The sequence below is a fragment of the Cygnus atratus genome, chromosome 4 (genome assembly GCF_013377495.2).
Source record: "Cygnus atratus isolate AKBS03 ecotype Queensland, Australia chromosome 4, CAtr_DNAZoo_HiC_assembly, whole genome shotgun sequence".
Lineage (NCBI taxonomy): Eukaryota > Metazoa > Chordata > Aves > Anseriformes > Anatidae > Cygnus > Cygnus atratus.
In genome coordinates this window covers 52,382,042-52,400,757 of record NC_066365.1, presented here as the reverse complement: position 1 = coordinate 52,400,757, position 18,716 = coordinate 52,382,042, and the positions used below count along the sequence as shown (strand labels likewise).

The 18,716-nt window shown below is 34.8% G+C and overlaps 1 protein-coding gene across 3 annotated transcripts in view; it reads right to left on the bottom strand.

The window, feature by feature from the left end:
* ATP8A1 (ATPase phospholipid transporting 8A1) overlaps positions 1-18,716 on the bottom strand; it is a 102,070-nt gene that overhangs the window by 75,415 nt on the left and 7,939 nt on the right. For 2 of the 3 annotated variants that reach the window (XM_035550470.2, XM_050710416.1), the window contains exons 2-9: positions 17,046-17,160; positions 15,068-15,167; positions 13,274-13,372; positions 9,937-9,982; positions 7,638-7,678; positions 4,132-4,205; positions 2,264-2,333; positions 1,508-1,635 (exon numbers count right to left, since the gene is read on the bottom strand). In XM_035550470.2, coding sequence (XP_035406363.1) covers positions 1,508-1,635; positions 2,264-2,333; positions 4,132-4,205; positions 7,638-7,678; positions 9,937-9,982; positions 13,274-13,372; positions 15,068-15,167; positions 17,046-17,160 — 673 coding nt within the window. Of the gene's footprint in view, positions 1-1,507; positions 1,636-2,263; positions 2,334-4,131; positions 4,206-6,807; positions 6,882-7,637; positions 7,679-9,936; positions 9,983-13,273; positions 13,373-15,067; positions 15,168-17,045; positions 17,161-18,716 lie in introns of all 3 variants that reach the window. The other variant, XM_035550461.2, reaches the window with a different exon arrangement.

Genomic DNA, 18,716 nt, shown 5'->3' with positions numbered 1-18,716 from the left:
TAACAAAGAGCTGCACCCGTTGCAGGAAGAGTTAACGCACTAAAAAAAAAAAAACACAAGATACCAGGAAAACTATTTTGGCCTCTTTTAGTCTACAGATCTAGCCAAAAAGCTAAAAATTGTAGTGGAGTTTTACTTCTTTGCATACTGAGTATCTAAAACAGGAGAAAGGAAAAAAACAAAACAAAACCACTGCCTTTTTTCAGCTGCTTTTACATGAAGGCAAGAAGAAAAGACTGAAAAGGACACCCAGACACAGCAGTCTGATGCTCCAATGAGTTATAGAATCAGAGAATCACTTAGGTTGGAAAAGACCTCCAAGATCATCAAATCCAACTGTGAATCTAGCCTGCCAAGTTTATTACTTAATCATGCCTCTAATCACTACATCTACATGTCTTCTGAAAACCTCCAGGAACCATGACTCAGTCAATATAAGGAGAAAGAGAACTCATCCCTGATTTTTCAGTTTGGAAATAAGGTCAGTATCTGAAAAGAGTTACTTACCTGCAATTCTTTTTCACTGAAGGTAAGTATTATATTAGAACCACACTTCTGGAACTATTCTACTGCACAGGAACCATATTCTAAACTGAATTTCTCACATGACAAATTGCTTGACCAGCAGATGGCATGCTCCTACACATTCTTGAGGCACAATAGCCATGAGCACATTTAATGTTTCTTTTTACTCAAATTTTTAAATTAAATAATTCAATTAAAAATAAAAGCATGTTTTCTCCCTAGCCAGGGAGGAAGGACAGATGTGTGGATCTATTATAACTATTACCTTCAGAGAAGAATTACAGGTAAATGTTTTTCTCTTCTTAACGACAAGTACAGTGGAATTATAATAGATCCACACTCTTGCGACTGAAAACTCCCGGAATGCATCTGTAAGAAATCAGTAAATAAAAAATGGAATATATAAAAAAAGGTATTTAACAGTTAGTAGTATATATATCAGTCTAGAAACAGAAACATGGATAATATTGTATATGGAGAAATAGGAAAACCTATTAAACTAGAACAGTCTGAAGCACATACTACTTTAGTTCCCCTCCAAAAACATAAAATATTTTTATATACACACTCAAATAAAAGAACAACAAAAACCCTACACCAACAACAAAAATAGATAAGAATCTACTTATATTCACCTTCAATAATAGAGACAGTCAAGAAATGAAATCCTTACAAAGTGAGTTACTAGCTACAAATCCCTGAACTATTAGAATTTGATTCATACTCCTCTATTATTAATATCTATTGGTTTCTGAAGGTCACCTAGTATAAAAAGTCAAATTGCAGACATCAGATTTTACCCCTGTAATCTTCTGAAGAATGAAGACTAATACAGAATATATCAGAAATATTTTTTTTACCTCTCTAGTCTTAACAGAATAAAGACTTCATAATTTATATTTTAACTTGACTAGTTTAACAACATTTGCATATCTACTGATAGATTGAATCTATTAAGATCTTTTCCCTTGCATTTACATACCCATGCCCATCCAGTCTGATGTTTCCAACAAAGTCATAGAGATGTCGGTTTGGGCTCTCACATTCAATTCTGCCTGAAAGTCTCATCAAGCTTTCTATGTCCTTTATATCTGATGTTAGAGGCAAACCCTGTAAACAAAATTTGTTTGTCGTGACATTAAAAATCACTTTCCAATATAAAATTCTATGTATTATAAATCTGATATGGCATGACCTGAAAGGCAGTATTCCTACATGAATAGAATAGGACCACTACACTTTGCTGTCATATTGCTGGATGCTAGTGAGAGTAAAAAAGTCACCTTGGTATCTTAAAATATCATGAAGATGACAGGGTCACAACCAACCATATAACTCAGCAAGAATGTCCCTGCACAGGCACTGCATACTCAGCCAAAAACTGCCATTCCCTACCTGCTCCTCAAGTGCAATACTGGCACTAGCAGCTTCTTTCTGCAGTGCTTCTCACTCTTCTATCCTCTAAAAACAAAGCAATAACCCAGACTACAAATCCTTCAACCTATTCTCCCAAAGGAAACCCCCTGAAGTGCAAGGAATGGCTTAGAAATAAGTATTCATTCCTTCTATTTAATGCATTGAACGAAAACATTTATGAGATAGCAATAACCAATAACTTTTTAAACTTAATCTATTAAAATCTCAGAGCCTTCTAAAATGAACATCAACGTCTTAAAATGTTTTATAAGCAATAATAGACTTAAAATATTGGTAATATTCTCAAAAATGAAATTCCTACCTGTCGAATTTTTAAGTTTGTCTCACCATCTAAATTAGATGTTTCGATGTAGCACATAGCTTGTGGTTCACTATTAAGAGAAAAAAATCCTTAGTTTTATATTATAATGTCAAACTCCATTAACTTTCTTTAATGTTTTAATACCTATTCAGGCAATCAGCTTTTTTTTTTTTTTTTTCCCTTATCAAATCTTCAGAACTAGAATAATTCATAGTCAAATCTGTAAAACTACTACAATACTCCACATTGTCAGAAAAGTTTGCCAAAAGTTATCATCTTAGATCAAATGCTGCTAAAAATGCTGTATAACTTTTATTTATTTGTTCATTTTTAAGTGTTTACATGAGATTATATATAGGCACAAATGAAGTACAGTCATAGTGCCTACTACTGCATGCAGCAGTAATACAGATATGAACATTTTCTTGTAAAGGGTTTTCTTAAATAAAAGTTCATATTATGGGCTTTTTTTTGTCCAGTTTTTGAAATACAGCCATCCTTTCCATGCAATTTTAAAACTTTTTTTTTTTTTGGTGTGTAACACACAGAAGTGATTTTGTGTGTTGTATAACACTTCTGGATTTGAAAACATATAACCATTATAGAGGTGATAACTAGGAAAAGAAAAAGAAGGACAAAATGACTTTTTTGCAAGTAGATGTTAAAGAAGATCAGGTCAGGATTTCTAAATTACTCCACTCAGCTCCCGTCTTCTGGGCATAAGAACAGAGCACTTACTATTTATATTTGTGACATAAATTAAGATCCTGCAAAGAACCAGAGTCATCACGAAAAACCTTTACAACTTAGAAGAATTAATGTTTACTCTCTACACCACTTTAAAGGTAATGTTTTTTTCCTTCTTTCTAGCATGGAATTCAAGAATCAAGAGCTTTTTTCAGGTTGTGAATGCAACAGTGGCTACTGGTAAGTGACTTAACTTTATCCTCGAATCATTCTAAAACTGTGTAGGTTATTCAAACATAGTATTTTTGCAAAGCAAAACCACTAAAATGTGCAAAATCATTATCATAAATTCCTTTTAGAAAGTATTTTCTTCTTGGCAAACTTTTCTAAAAATGTAAATAACTTCTGTCTAGATTGTTTGGCTGGCATCACCTGTATGAAACACTACTACAATTCTAGCATTCTAATTAATTGATAGTAAACACAAACAATATTTTTGTGGAGCACTAAGGCAGCAAAGACATCTCAAGTGATACACATGCTTAATTATAATTACTTTAGCAGATAGCGGTGACCTCCAAAGTAAATAAATTGCAGTTAGATCAAGGCAGGCCCATTGATTTGTTAGGAAACAACGAAGTCCAGCAACAGCGCAGATGATAGCATAAAGCCGACATGTCTAAGAAACATGCATTTTGACACAGTACACAAGAACAATGCTGCTTTTGCCATTGCATGCGGCAGAGATTGTGCAACATTCACATTTGTGCAGAGGGTCCTCTACCAGTCCTATCAATAATAAACTATATTCTTTGCTGAAAATGAGTTGGTATGAATGTGTCTATTTTTAATTTGCTTTAAGGAATTAGGCATATACTTATCCCAGTGTTTTACTGTGTATTTATTTAATGACAACTTGTCTGATAAAATTTCATGGGGATAGTGTAAAAGCTTAAAAAGAAGGTCTGAAACAAGTTCTCATTTCTTGGAATCTTACCATGTATTTACACTTTAAAGGATCTGCACTTTTATCAACTGAACCTTTTCTCATTTTATAGATGTGTGGGTTTTGTCTAAGAAAGATGGACAGTAAAGCAAAGATTATCAACATATCAGTGTTCTTCATATTTGGTATACGAGGACCCACATACACGTATCCTGTGCAACTAGTTTATTCTAACCTTGATGACAGGCTGATGAGATCAGCTGGGAGATGTTCCCCATTGGTCACTTTCACTACTTCCCCTACTGCCACCTACACATCCCAGTTTGAAAATGATTAGAACAGAAAAATAAGTGATAGGGGAAAACAAAACAAAACAAAAACAAATGGACAAAGACAAAAAGACAGAGTTTGAAATTATTATACAAACAATACATGTTAATTAAAAATCTGATGACAATTTTTTCAAAATCTATTTTAATCAGGTCAGAGAAGCAAAACAACTAAAATATTTCCATTTCTATTCTAGTGGATTGTTTTACTTTAAGGTACCAACTTTAAGCTGCAGAAAACACTGACATTTAACAGGAAAAACAAAAAGCTGTTATGCTTATTTCTCAACTGACAAAGTTTCTAGCCACACCATATGCTATCAAAAATAAATAAATAAAAACCATTACAGTTTACACCAACATTTCCGAAAAGTCAGGCGACAAGAACCCTTCTAGTCAGCTTGCTGAAAATGATTTTGTATTTGGTTTCAGTTTTGTTATTTTCGATCTTCAATGAACTTGCAAGAACAAAACAGAATTAAGTCTCAGAGGTTTGTGCCTTTCCACTGTAAAAAATAGCATGATCTTAATTATCTTAGGAAACTGTAATTCTCCAGAAACTGCTATTATTGGTAAAAAGAACCAAATATTAGTCTGATATAAAACCAGGCCCGCAGACTTGCATTGCTATTGAAGCCTAAAATGTAAATGACTATCAATAAACACCTGGAAAGCAAAACTGATGAGACTTCTTGCAGAATGCATGGCCGTGGGGAGATGAGAGCTGGAAAAGGAGAGCATGTGTTGGTACACACACACAGAATTGCAGGTAATGTAGTAGCACAAGGTCGTCTCTTGGCAGGAGAGCTTCAACAGGCCCCCAGTTACATAACTAAGGAAGATGTTTTAGCTGGAAAAAAATGCCAGAGCTGGACCTACAAAAGCAATCAGGATTCAAGGAATCACCTTTGCAAACTGGATCCCAGAAGAAAAGCTGACTGGTGAAATTCAAGGTGAATAACAGTCGTAGCTGGGATTGTGTGTTCTGACAAAAGTGGGGCAATGCGAGATGAAGCGAAGAGGTAACATTCCCAATAAGTCCAGTAGCAGCTAAGTATTATTTCAACTTATCAATGCATGATACAGGATTCCCATCGAGGGACAAGGCTTGGAAAGACAGCTTTGCAGATAGGTGGATTCTTCTACGTCTACAACTACAACTGGAGAACACTGTAACGCAAATACCCTACAAATTGGATAGGGCAAAACAGTGAAGAAATCTAGGCAAAGACCCAAATGTAGGAGCTTACTCAGAAGGATTATAAAGAATGTGCTCTGAGAAGATATAATCTGTTTTGCCTGTAAGACACTAGAGTTAGCATGAAAGAAGCTATTATCAGGCGAAAATGTTCTTGCTGCATGGTATACTGTCTGTGAAGATCTTGGAGGAGTAGCACCACCAAAACTTATAAATGCTTCTCAAAATGCAGAAGTAAAAGCTTTATAGAGGATACTGAATAGAAAAACATCTGAAGTTACGGTAAACATTAATACTGAACAAAGACAGACTGTGGGAGAATTTACAGAATTACCTGGAATTGTTTAACATGATAATAATAGAAATGTTTTGAAACTACTACAGTTAATTTTGAGATATTACGGAACATGGCATAAATAATGTAGTGTACACCACAATTTGTCACAGAAACATGTAGGATTCTAACTTCATTAACTGTATGTATGAGTAGATTTATTAACTTCTGTGGTAGATGGTTTACACCTAACCCATAATTATACATATTACAATAATACTTCCACTTGTACCAGAAAAAGATAGCTGTCATTGCATAGTAAACATTGAGTAACAAATCAAAACACAATTGATCCTATTTAGATAATGTTAAAACAAACAAAAAAAACAATTCTTAGAATATATTGTCAATTGACCTGATCAAATAGATGTTGAAAAATGTTCATCTTCCACATAGTAAGATGTGGATTTCTTAAATAAAACTGTCCAAGGAAATGATGATAAACAACCTCTGATTGTCCATGTAAAAACAGTTACATTACACACTATACATTAAGTCTTGCTTTCAGTGCTGAAATTATTCAAAAAATGATTAATGAATAAAGTGAGTGTTCAGCTCAAAGACAATGCTAGTTTGATGATTCATGTTTTTTTTTTCCCTCTGATTCAACTACCAAACAGGTGACTATATCTATTAAACACGTTTCTGTTGTCTGCAATATATTCATTTTAATTTAAATATAAGATGCAATTTGTTATGTAGGTATCAAAAAGCTAGCCTGGTAAAATACAGAAGTCAATGTCCAAGTTTTAGACAAATCAACCTTTTTTGCATTACACTCAATAACAAAATAACATACTATTTTTTTTGTAGAAAAAACTGAATGGTAAACAGAATGGCAGTGTAGTTTTAGAATTGCAATTGACACAATTTAATGAAATACTGCCTGAAATGATAAATTCCCAAATGAACGGAAGATTATACTCAAGAGAAGCAGCATTTTTGTTTATTCCTTATTTCCTTGGAGCAATCACAAACAAATAAATAAATAAATAAATGCAGGGTAGAGAAACCAGCCTCTACACTATAAGCATCAGTGGGCATCTCTACCTTGATGAGAGCAGTACAGTGTCAGCAGGTATATACTCTTTGCCTTTTATTATAACTATATCTCCAACATCTACCTGAAAGAAAACTGGGAATTGGTTAATGGTCTCAAACAAAATATGTTATCCCTTTGTTTTAAGCATAGTAAATATCTACCTTGCTGAATTTGCTAGAAAGACTGTTTTTAAAATGCTTCCAGAGAAGCCTATAGGCGTCAGGTACACAAAGCCCTTGAATTACTTGGAAATCTCTTCAGTAGGCCTTATTTTGACATTGCCTATTCATTTCTTTACTTTGGTAGTTATTGTAATAAATATATCTACATTTAGAATACCTGAGTTAAAGAACAAATTAATCTACAGTGCTAATTCTATAGCCCTTACCGTGGTTTCTGCAAAGGTTTCATCAGAATTTTCACCTGAATCTTATCTCCAAATTATTGTGGATCAAATTTTTGGTCAATTTTTTCAGGTGTGGAAACCAACAAAACCAAGACACTAGATGGAAAGCTTAATATTTACTCCCTGAAAGTTACCTTTAACAGTCCCCTCCTCTAATTACTAGTTAACAGTCTTTAAAGTTCTTTTGCTTTAAGCCAAAGCAATTAAGTCAGACAATGGTAGTTTTGGCTGACTCATGACATCAAAACTGACTTGATTTAAAAATACACTTTAAGAGACAAATATTAACAAACACAAAAAATAAAATACAAAAGATGATATATTTCCCATCATAACAGTTAATTCTTCTCAGTGATACAGATTTCAAGAAATAAAGCAAACATTAGATCTATATTCTGCTCCAAAAGTCACCTTGAAAATATAAATACACACCTTTTCCCAGTGGACAATCTCCCATGCACCATTTCGTAGTACTGAAACAAAAAACAGTAAAAAAGAAAGAATTCTCCAGTTATACAATCTAATTGCAGTCTGTGTCAGATTCCTTACAAAAAGTCATGAAAACACACCACATTTACTGAAAATTTTACAGCATGCCTTGTTTCTGTAAGTTCAGGTCAAGCATCTCAATTATACAACACTTTCTTTATATGATAGATTTTGTACCATAGAAACTTATTACTAGGTGAATCAGAACAAGTTTACAGGGTTTAATTATCCATTAAATCTGATATCGATTGTATCATAATGTGGTGTTTTCCAATGAAATTAGTAATTGGAATAAAAAGTTTCAAAGTAAAAAAATGTTATCAAGTTATTATGGGGAAAAATATCAATTCAAGAATATAACTTTGCTCAGTTTAAATAATGATGACTTTCATACAGAGACGACTCATGAAAAGTCACCAGCAGGCTTAGGATTCAGCTGTTCTTACTGCCATTGATATGTCACAGAACTAATTAGTATTGCAAGCACACTCACTACTCTAGTTTTAAGCATTGCTCTACTTTAAAGTATTGCTATGATGCAAAAAACATGCCTCATTTGCCAGTTAATTGATTAATTGATTTGCCAGTTAATTTTTTTAATTAGCATCGGTTACAAAGTTACTGAAGATTGAGGTGCAAAAAGAAAATGAAAATAAAATTTATAGATATGTATCAATGCTCAGATAGCTCCAAGAGACTGCTCTCTTTTAATGTGTCTCCCAGCTTTCAAACTGTCAGGATGCTTATTTAAGCACCTGACCAGAGGATTCAATTCTTACGAAAGCAAGTGTTGATTTCATAAAAGTGGAGCAAATTCTAGGAAAGCATATTGCCTTTACATCTAAGTTTTCATTGATGTTCTTTGCAGATTGACCCTTTTCCTATATATCTACATTTCTATAAACTATTAATTAACCTGCTTAATAATTCTTCAGGAAGAGATAAGTTCTCTTACCCCTTCCCTGAAGTTTATTAGTGCTGATATGCTCAGGGCAATGGTAAATGGAGCAGTCTCCCTTTCAGACATCAAACAAGCCATTTTCATGACTGTCTCTCACCAATCAGTTGATCATTACACAAAATCCATATTAACAAACCATTTCCCTTCATTGGGAAAACTGCAGATCCAGAGTGATGACTGGTTGTAATACTGTAGTAAGGAGTTTAAGGCGCTAAATGGAAGGAAGCTGTCAGCCTTTCTTGCTAGACTTGTTACCTGCTGCTTTAGCTAGTTAAAATCAGCTCACAAATGGGTGAGTCAAATTCATGGAAACATGTTGGGAGATCTGAAATCTCAAGAGTACTCTACCCCAGCCTGATCCAATAAGCTTTTAAGCATAATTAACATGCATGACATTAAATTAAATCTGTTTTCTGATGAGGAAAAAAAAGAGTGGTGTTGCTATGAGCTTTTTATATTATAGAATACCTGCCCCATAAAGTCTTCTGTAGCCTGGCTTTCACATTCATGTCTCCCATTTTTCAGCTATCTCTAACAAATAGCTTTCAAAAGCATGCTCCGTCTGCCCTATGGAAAATTACTTCACCATCCTGCAGAATGTATGCTTCATCACATCGGAGTGCATGACAGTGTCTAGTGTCTATATGTGCAGCTAGGGAAAGCAAAGTCGTCCCTAATGCAGCATAGCACATCAAAATCCTCTAAGTTTTTACTTTTTTTAAATAGTAACAAAAATTTAGAATTAATAGAAGAATTTAGGATTAGTTAATTACCTAATGTTAACTGAGATACAGATGGTCTTTAATGAACACACAGATTAAGGAAAACCCATATACAGAATCCATACAGGCATGTATCATTTCATTAACAATCGTGTGTTTAAAACACAACTGAAGGTAGAGCTGAATATATAACATACTACTCACATTGCTATTTTTCAGGGTTACAGAATTGCTGAATAGATGAAAGCAAAATTATGGATTACTATACTGATTAACTTCTTAATTATTGTTTTGACACTGTATTTGACAATACACTCAAATATTGCTTTGAGAGTATACTGATATCGGTGTTATGTTTGTGTGAGTCCTGCATTAGCTTAAACTAGTTTCTCAGCGCTAGGAATACTTTTGTGCCAAATTTTGAAGAAATCTGCACAATCCATTTCCAGCTCATTTACCTGTATACTCAACAGTTAGGATTACATTGTTAGCATTCGCAAAAACTTCAAGATCACCCCCCTACACAACCACAATCAATAAGCTTTAAAAAATTTCCTACCTTGAGTTTGTTTCTTGTTCACCGCATTATCAGCTTTATGCCTTTTCTGAATTAAAAATGCACAGTGGTTAAAGGCTTCTGTTGAAATAAAACTTTCACACTTAAGATTTAAAACACATTTATTACTCCCTCCTATTCACCAATTTAATACACAGATTTTAAAACATTTTAAATAGTACTATGGATTATTTGTATAGTCTTTATCATCAAGAAAGTCACATTCAGTTCTAGGCTAATAGTGTTCTAGTAACTCTCACATAGGCAATCTCTATTCGAACAAATTCCTTGATCAAGGATGTGGTGTATTTATGTTCTGTAACTTTGCCCTTCCTTGCAACTGGGAGATGACTCTAACAGAGCAAAGGTCATGAAAGCATTCTTCAGGTAAGCATCATATATAGTCAAACTGTGACTGAGTAAATTTAATTTCACATCTACATAACTACCTGCAGACTTCAGCAAAAAAGACATAAAAACAAACGAAATCAACTCAACCCCTCACCCCAACATCTCTCAGTTTTCATAAAGCTGTTAGAAGCCTTTTGATAAAAATCTTTTGTTGCAGCTACAAACAGCAGTATTTTCATGGTATACTCAAACTCATATTAGCTACAACATGCTTAGGAGACTACTAAAACAGATTTTTGAATAGAGGTACAGAATTCATGCTTCTTAAATAGAAAAAAGTCAAAAGCAACATTGTAAATCGAAATGAAAATAAGCTGACCTACTTAAGAGCCATAATTCTAATAACATGATGGTATAACTCTGAGCTGCCAGGTCTTAAAAGGGCACCTTATCACTTTACAAAGACTAAGGTAAGATATTATTTTTGAAAAGATTTTCACAGATTATCATCAGACTCTCTGCAAAAAGATGGCTGATTTTACAGATAAACGGCCTTTGATCGACAAGAAGGCACAGTAAATTGACCAAAGCAGGTACTTATTTGCCCAGAGGGAGAGTCTCCTCCAGCTTGAAAAGTAACAGTTTAATTTTAGTTGCTTTCTGAGCTGTGCTGGGTGAAAATTGGAAAACTGTCAATAATCTTGCACTGCACATCACAAGTTTTGCTACCACTTCTGAACCATACATGGAAAACACATGCTGTTAGTGAATAATGTCTTCTGCTTACATCTTCTACTTCTTGGGATTACACTCTAGAAAAGGAAACATTTGGTTCTTGCGTTGAGAGTATTATGTTGATAAGCAGATTTATTTATATCAATATATAAAGTTTGTCATCTAAAAGCAGATTAATCCTGATTTAGTATCAGATGAAGATAACCATTCCTGAAGATCTTAGATATCTCACTGTGTAAATAAAGTAAAATGTAATTAAGGATGGAAGGAAAACAGACTGAATATTTTTTACTATGGAGCAAGTGGTAAGGTTTCCCAGGAAAAAAAGTACAGCTGTCATAGTCAAATATTCCTGCACGTTCCTGCATGAATCAGAAGGCAATGTTACATTTCATATCTATTTCACTAGAAAAAATTAAGATTTCTTTTTCAGACAATGGTCTGTAAAACTCAGCTGTGTATGGGAGAAATTCCCGATGTTATCATCAGCTACACACACACACACACACAAAGCCTTTTGATTAGCAGCTCAATTCTCCCAGTCAGCTACTTCAACTCATTCAGTTTCAACTAAGCACTCTAGGAATTAACTACATGCTGAGGCAATGTAAACTTAACAAAAGGAAAAATAATATGTGAATTACCTTTAGGTAATTCTGTAGTAACTAGTAATAAGAATTTTCATTGTTTAAGCTGATATATGGCAAAAACAACCAAACAAAAAACCAACCCTCAACACGTTCCCTGGCTTGTGCTCCATGCCAAACTATACACTTAGTGTTGCAAAGAGCAAACGATAGAAAGAAACAAAATGACATAAAAGAGGAGGAAGATGAGATAATTTTAAAAAGGACACTCTGTACAGTAGCAGCAGCCTCAGTTTTATATTTGCCTAGACACTGACAGATGGTGTAAGGCTGTAAGCATTAACAGCAGAATTGTTAAAAATATCTGAAAGAGTATGAATTGATTTTATGGCTTTTTAAAAGGGATTTTGTTTATGTAAATGGAAAGCAACAAAGACATTTAAGGAGAAGCCGACTATAGGGCAGCAAACACTGTAAATGCAAAACAGAATGAACACATTAATGGACACAACACTGTCTCTTGCGGGACCTCTCAACTCCTTGGCCAGGAACTTCATAAAACCCAGGCGGACAATGTATCTTGCCTACCATCCATTCTCGAAGTTAACTGAGTAGACTGAATTGAGTGTCTCAGCAGAAAAGGCTGCTGAGTGCCCAGCCACTCTCCATTTCAGAACTTCTTTGTAGCTCATCACTCTTCCTCCTGAACATGTTTCTGCACATACACTGTAATTCTGCTCAAACACAATACACCTGATGTTCCCAGGAAGCTTACTCTTCTTGTGCTGGGAAAAATTACACTAGCTGCAACGCTTTACAGAAATCATGAGGAGCAGCCCACAATACCAAGAACAGAGAACCTTGTCCTCCACATGACAAGGCACTCTCTGATATACTACATCTAAAATCTTGTCCTCCATATAAGTTATCTGCAGAACTAGTACAGAACAAAAAAGGATGAAGAAACTCTTCACATCTGAAGAATGATTTGGTAAATCAAGACAAATTCCTTAGATACAAATGATGCAGTCTAAAGCTAACTCATTTGTGTTATCTGAATTAGAGAGACACATCCTGTGATATGCTTTCAATAAAGATCTGGCAGGGAGGTACGGAGAAAACCCCCCAAACCTTTGTTGGAAGTGAAACAAAGATTGATATTCTTTTCCCTACCCACAAAATAAATTAGAATGGACACTTCCAAGCCATGACAATATCCTGTCTTTTTTAAAATTTTCATTCAATAGAATAAGAAAGCCAAACAACCACTACTGCATACAGTGACTCCAGGAAAGCTTGCCATAGGTGGATACGCACCTAGCAAAGATAAGCATTCCATTTGTGTTCCTTGCCCTGAGACATCAACGTATCACATTTATCAACAAGACTAACAATAAATTGCATTGGGCCAGAACAACAGGAAAAACTGAAAAGCCTATTCCCCTTGCTGTCTACAAAACTGTGCAAAACTGAAACAGTGAAACCACAGATTTTATGCATCTGACTTTAAAAAAGGACTCATCGGATGCACTGACCTGGATTTCACAGCTGGGGAAAACCTGTTATTAAAACTTTAAAAGTGGCAGAGAATTATTCAACAGGTTTTCTGCAATATAATCTATGAAAAAAATCAAATTATTTAGAAAATATTGCTATTAAATACTTACAATATCTTCTATTATCTCCTTCACTGCAGCTACAGCTAAAATAAATAAAAGAGGGACCAATGTTGTATAACGGCCTGTTGGTGATACATCTGGAATTTGCTATTAAAAAGAGAAGAAAAAAGTGTTTGAATTCCTGGTTGAAAACATACTTTCAATACAAGAAGCAGAACTTTCTGTGCAAACAAAGAGATGAAAACTGGATTCATTATTTAGACAGGGTGCTGGTTATTTCCAAGTAAGTTATTGTCTTTTAATCAAACAAAGCTGATACAACAAAACAATGTTTACATTTTAGATAGAACTGTGTTCAGCAGTTACTTTCAGAAGGTTTAGTATCTGCAGGAGATTCACCTTCATTTTTTGCGTTTCAAATTAAATTTAAATACCTATTAACATACAGTTAGTATAGTAAGAAATACCTAATAACATACAGTTATTTTTCTTTTCAGTTTAGATTTTTGTTAAAGTGGACACAGCTCCAAGGTATTTTTAATTCTTTCGGTTTTTAATTTCTAAAAGATTTTGTGTTATACTAGTTATTGATTGACAAATTTCAAACAGCTAAGACTACTGTAAGAAATTAGCTTTTGCTAAGCAGGTATAGGCACAGATAATGCAAGTGCATGTGTACATAAAATGAATGCAGAGAAGATGTTAGTTATGTGATATATATTGATAACTATTCGTAATTATCTTTATATTGACTAGAGTTGTTAACGGCTACATTGATAGGGTAGAGTATTCCTGCCTTAATAGGTTTAGAACAGGTAATGCAGCCCATATGACTACAAGATTTTGCAAGAGGAGAGTAGAGTAATAAGGAGTCCTCGATGTGGTTAGAACACATCTTCAATTAATCGTAAATGGTTTTGAAAAACTGGCAGTATTATTTTGAATTATATAAATTTCTTTTTGCAATGACCACAGTGGGCATCTGAAAGAAACCACGATGTTATATGCATGTATGCTATTTTTCTTGGAACAAGACGAATATACATCTGTTTTCAAAGTTACTCTAGATTACATTTTCAAACATTTATATGGAAACCAGGCAGAAAGTTAATGGACAATTGTCTCTACGTCAGCTGCAGGTCAAAGCGATCTATCACTTCTCCAGTTATTTCTGCCCTTTCATTCCTCCTTACACGTATACCCAAACATCCCCATTCCAATTACACATTATTTTCCAGGCAAAATATGAAAGCAAAGGGGCACCAGCTCACACCTCAGTTCCATTACCCTGTATTTGTTACTCCTGTTTCTGTGATGTCACTGATTGGTTGATAGCAGATGGTGGTCTTCTAACTCCATGATTGCTTCCTATCATTTCTCTTCCTACACCCAAATCACCCACCTGCCAGGTTCTCATCCAGTAATGCCAAGTCTCAAACAGTTTCAGCCTCACATTCTACATCTCCTAGCTTGAAGTACAGTGGCACCACAAGCAATGCTGCTGGACTAGCCTGAGATGCCAGGTGGGGTCAAGAGGTTGTTTGTTTAGAAACCACAGGTTTCCAGGTGGAGAAAGCTAATGAAACCCTGAACTTCTGATTTTTTTCTTTTTTTCCCTCTAGAAAATAGTGCGAGCTTCCTGTGCAGAAGCATCGTACAAAACTGCCCCAAGCACTTAGAGCAACAGCAAAGAAAACTGTATGAGATGTTTCATTTGCTGAAACATGTAAAGCAAAGGAGGAAAGAAGTACACATAGCAGTGTATGTACTTTTTAGTAATTTTTGTTTTGTTAATGCTCTCTCAGTAAGTTTCAAACATTAGCATCTTATTGTTGATCTTACCTGAAGTAATGCAATAAAAAGAAAAAATGCATTAGCAGCTCTTCTGAACTGGGAATAAAGGAACCTTGGCAGGAATGTGATTATGTTGTACTTTGCAGTGCTAAAAGACAAAGAGAAAACCAAGTACAATTATAATAGTAAGAAAAAATTTCAAATGTATTCCTTTCCTCTCAGTTATACAAGCTTTCAAATACAACAGGACCTTTTGTGATTTCCGTGTGAGCAAACAGATTCATTTTTGACTAAAAAAGAAATCTGAAGACTTCCACAGACACTTCCACACACTTCTATGATCTAGCTAACCAAGGAAAGCACCCATCATCCACGAAAAATGTGAGTTTTAATTTTGAGGTAAGAAATTTCCTTGTCACCTCTGCATGCTTTGTGGACAGCAGTCAAGCTCTGCTGTGACTCAGTTATAGGCAACAAGGAGAGGGAAAAAATGAAGAGAAAGAGGCAAGTGGTTGCACTGAGGAAGCAGGTAATACAAGACTTAAGCTCACACCTCTGACACCTCAGAACAGTACCTTACTCAGCAATCTATGGCAGACATTTGGTGAGCAATTCTGCATCATGACTCAAGAGCAGACAAAATTCTTGAGCAAGAATTATCAGGCAAGCCAGCATAATGAGAAGGGTGCTAAATCAAAACTGAGGAGCTGTGCGGCTTCTGTGCTGCATATGAATTTTCATGATCTAATGCATCTTGAAGACTAAAAAAAAATTTAATAGGATCAACTGTATTTAAACGATGCAATATATTTGAAAAAGTAATAAAAATTATAATATTCATTAAATATAAAAACCTATACCTCTCACTGAACTGAAAGTTTACCTCTTTTAAAAATTGAAAATATTGGATATCATGTGTAGTTTTGAAGGCTTGAAGAGCAGAATATAGCTTATCCTAGTGTAACTATCTTGGTTAATCCAACAACACAAAATGTTTGAACACCCATCTTTTCATCCGCCTTACACTCATTTAAGAGCAGACTGCTACCATCCTGAAACAATAACAATTAAAACAATGATACCAAAAAATGACAGACAAGACTAGTAGGAATATTTTCGACTCCTTTTAAAGTTAATAATATTTACTTTTACTTTGCATAAAATACTCAGTTTAAAGGTGGAATTGATGTATCATATACAGAGCTAAACACTGTCAAGAAACAAAGAAAAAGGCAGAAAAGTGACTTGGTCAAGAGTGACTCAATCAAGATAAGTCACACAAACAAAAAGCTTAATAAAGTATCTCAAGTCCATGACAAAAAGCCACCACATTATTCTTAATGTCTACAAAATTTCTGCATTTATCAAATGTACCTTCAGAAAACACACCTGCCTGACACAGGAATATCTTTGCCATTCAATTACTTTGAATTTTAACAACAGAACTGAAGGACATTATCAGATCTAGATATATGTTACTTATGAGCATTCAGTATGTTTCTTAAAATTAGATTAAAAATTAAAAAAAAAAAAAAAAAACAAACGAAAATAATCAGCGGAGTCCTAAAGACCAAACTGGAAATTCAAAACTAGCTTTGTAAGCAGCAACAGCATCTTTGTAGTAGACTGACTGAAAAAAGGCAGAGTTTCCAAAGCACAGAATGACATGTTCAAGCAAAGCACACCTACACTGGCATCCAGCTACCAGAAATATGTTTGAAAATCAAAGATAAACTGATCTTCAACAAATCCATACCCTAGGGATATGCCAAAGGTGCAGCTGTAAAGGTCCCATGCAGACCTTTCCCCACTCAGTTCATAACAATTCTGAAGATCAGGTTTGTATATTAAACAGATTGGATGTTCTAGTCATTGCACTTCGTTCCTCCCTCCAGAGTCAGCGACTGCTACTAGTGGCTGGAGGAAATGGCAGAGGTGGAATAAACAGGATCTTTTCTTAAATTTTGCTAAGCAGTATGCAACATTCTGAAAAAAAAAAGGTATTAACAAAAACACAAGTTAATACCTGACATGGTTATTGCAGAATTTGGTTAACTGGGGCTGATTGATGAATATAGTTCTCAGTTCTTCTTGATCAGCTAGAGAAGTTTTCTCTGAAACATCATCTGTCTTCTCATAGCCTGTGAACACAGAAGGATTTTTAATACAGATAGATAAATGGACAGAAACACATACACACACAAGACTCAAAGCACTTCACCACAACAAAAATACATCTATTGTGAACGTGAACTCTATCTGTTTCTTACAATAAAAGCGATGTTAATTAAAAAAATAAAGTTTTAGCCACTTAAACTAAATATGTGATTAAGAAAGGAAGGTAAAAGGTATGCAGTCAAGAAGCTTTGTAAAGCTATGATAATGAACAATAACTGTAAAATCTGATCAATTAATGAGTACCCTCAAATAGCTTGTGCCCCTTCATGGCAATATGAAATTAACTATGCTCTGTTGATGCATTTCAATCCAGAAGGGAGCATACAAAATAATAACAATAAAAATAAATCTTTCCCCTCTCTCAGCTGAGTGATCTTACTTGCAGTACTGGGGCAAGCAAGTATTTAAAAAGGCAGACGTTAAAAGAAATACACAAATAGTAACATACGGGAAGAGTAAGAAGTTTAGGACTAAAATGTTTTTAGTTACTGGTATTATCGGTAATCTGACAAGTATGCGATATAAACTCAGAAAATCTTCATATTGTATACAGATCATTCAGCATATTAGTTTCTAGTTTTGCATGTAACTTTTTTCTGCATTGCTTGTTGCTGAATTTAAAGGAAATTAAAGGAAAATCAAATATATAAAGGAACATTTACTATAGGTTTTACACAACTCATTCCATACTTGATCTATTTTCCTGCTTTGTCTGCCCTATATACACATAACACACTTTCCTCTTCATGCTTCTTTTAAACTAAATTGCTACACAACTATAGTGGTGTAACAATTAAGAGTTTGCATAAGAATAGAGGTAAATTTCCTACAAAAACCTTGCAAAAGTTTAACCATTAATCTCAATGTTAGAAAAACGGTTCCCTAAGAGGATGTCTGAACAATGAAATTAAATACAAAAAGTATGTGTCTAGTATAGCTATCAAACCAAAATGACTCACTAATTCTATTTATTTGCATAAATCACCTGTTCTGAGAAATACTCTTAGAAACTTCTTTGTCACAACTAAAGCTAAAACACAGAAAACCAATGCAACCTACCCTACAGTTTGATCAACTGTACTCTTCCAGTCCTCAGCAACCTCCCCAGACCACCACGAGCTTTCAAAGACAACTCAGAGTGGCCTGACAGTGAGATCGGCACTCATGGATACAGCCCAGTAGAGCCCACAACCTTCTGTATTTCCCATTTGTGATCCCTGACCTGATCCTCCCCCACCTAGGTAAGTCTTTCTTGCTGCAGACTTTCCCACCAGTAACATGAACCTATGGTTCCTGATATTACTACACAGGAAATCCTCACTGCTACATTTGCCCACGGGAATTTATCTCCTTCCTTCCGGTTCCCCAAAGGAATGGCACACACCTGACACGTTTCCAGTCCCGTCTCAAGAATACGCTTCAGAGGACGAGCAGCCAGCCTAACATACTTGCCCCCCCCAAACAGGTGCCCACACACTACTTTTTGACTTAAGGAATTACACAAAAGCACTTGGCAGGC